The 637-nt window shown below is 50.9% G+C and overlaps 4 protein-coding genes across 4 annotated transcripts in view; 3 read left to right on the top strand and 1 right to left on the bottom strand.

Moving 5' to 3' along the window:
• The window catches only part of LOC118416894 (neuronal pentraxin receptor-like), a 626618-nt gene that overhangs the window by 117595 nt on the left and 508386 nt on the right, over positions 1-637 (top strand). The window lies entirely within an intron of this gene.
• Positions 1-637, top strand: part of LOC118416887 (uromodulin-like 1) — a 388377-nt gene that overhangs the window by 149193 nt on the left and 238547 nt on the right. The gene's annotated exons all lie outside the window — the stretch shown is intronic.
• Positions 1-637, top strand: part of LOC118416885 (creatine kinase, flagellar-like) — a 778750-nt gene that overhangs the window by 737282 nt on the left and 40831 nt on the right.
• Positions 1-637, bottom strand: part of LOC118416886 (cytosolic 10-formyltetrahydrofolate dehydrogenase-like) — a 29899-nt gene that overhangs the window by 13986 nt on the left and 15276 nt on the right. Inside the window, 1 exon segment of the mRNA XM_035822163.1 lies at positions 177-342. Coding sequence (XP_035678056.1) covers positions 177-342 — 166 coding nt within the window.

Below are 637 nucleotides of genomic sequence, written 5' to 3'. Positions count from 1 at the left end.
TGAGTGATTGACTGAGTGGATGTATAAGTGTACGCACCATAGCCTTGATGCCCTCCTGGTACAGAGCCATCTGATGCATATAGATGGCGAGAGTGAGTGATTTAGTGTCTGAGTGAGTGAGTGAGTGAGTGAGTGAGTGAGTGTGAGTGGATGGACGGATGGATAAGTGTACCCACCATAGCCTTGATACCCTCGGGGTACAGGAACTTGTTGTACAGCCCGTCCAGCGTCTCGTTAGGCCCAGCGTAGCACTCCTTCTGCAGCAGGATGGGCCCCGTGTCCAGCCCATCGTCCGCCCAGAAGATGGTGAAGCCGGCTTTCTTGTCTCCGTGGATCAGCGTCCTGCGGACGGGAATATGTCCATTAGGATACTGGTTACCTAAAAATCCCTCCTTTACACTTTGAGTTACATACAAAACTTCTATGACAACTTTGATGTACATGTAATAAAACTGAAGGGCACAGCAAGATGGGGGGTGGGGGGGGTTTGACTGGTAAGGTCAGGGGTGAGAGGTGAAAGGTTATGTACCAGTTGATAGCAGAAGCTGCCCTGTGCCTGGGTAGGGTGGAAGGGTGGCCAGGTCATGGTGAGATGTTAAAAGTTACAGGTGAAAGGTTATGTGCCTGGAAGGATGAC

The sequence above is a fragment of the Branchiostoma floridae genome, chromosome 5 (assembly GCF_000003815.2).
Source record: "Branchiostoma floridae strain S238N-H82 chromosome 5, Bfl_VNyyK, whole genome shotgun sequence".
Classification (NCBI taxonomy): domain Eukaryota; kingdom Metazoa; phylum Chordata; class Leptocardii; order Amphioxiformes; family Branchiostomatidae; genus Branchiostoma; species Branchiostoma floridae.
This window is presented reverse-complemented; position numbering and strand designations above follow the sequence as displayed.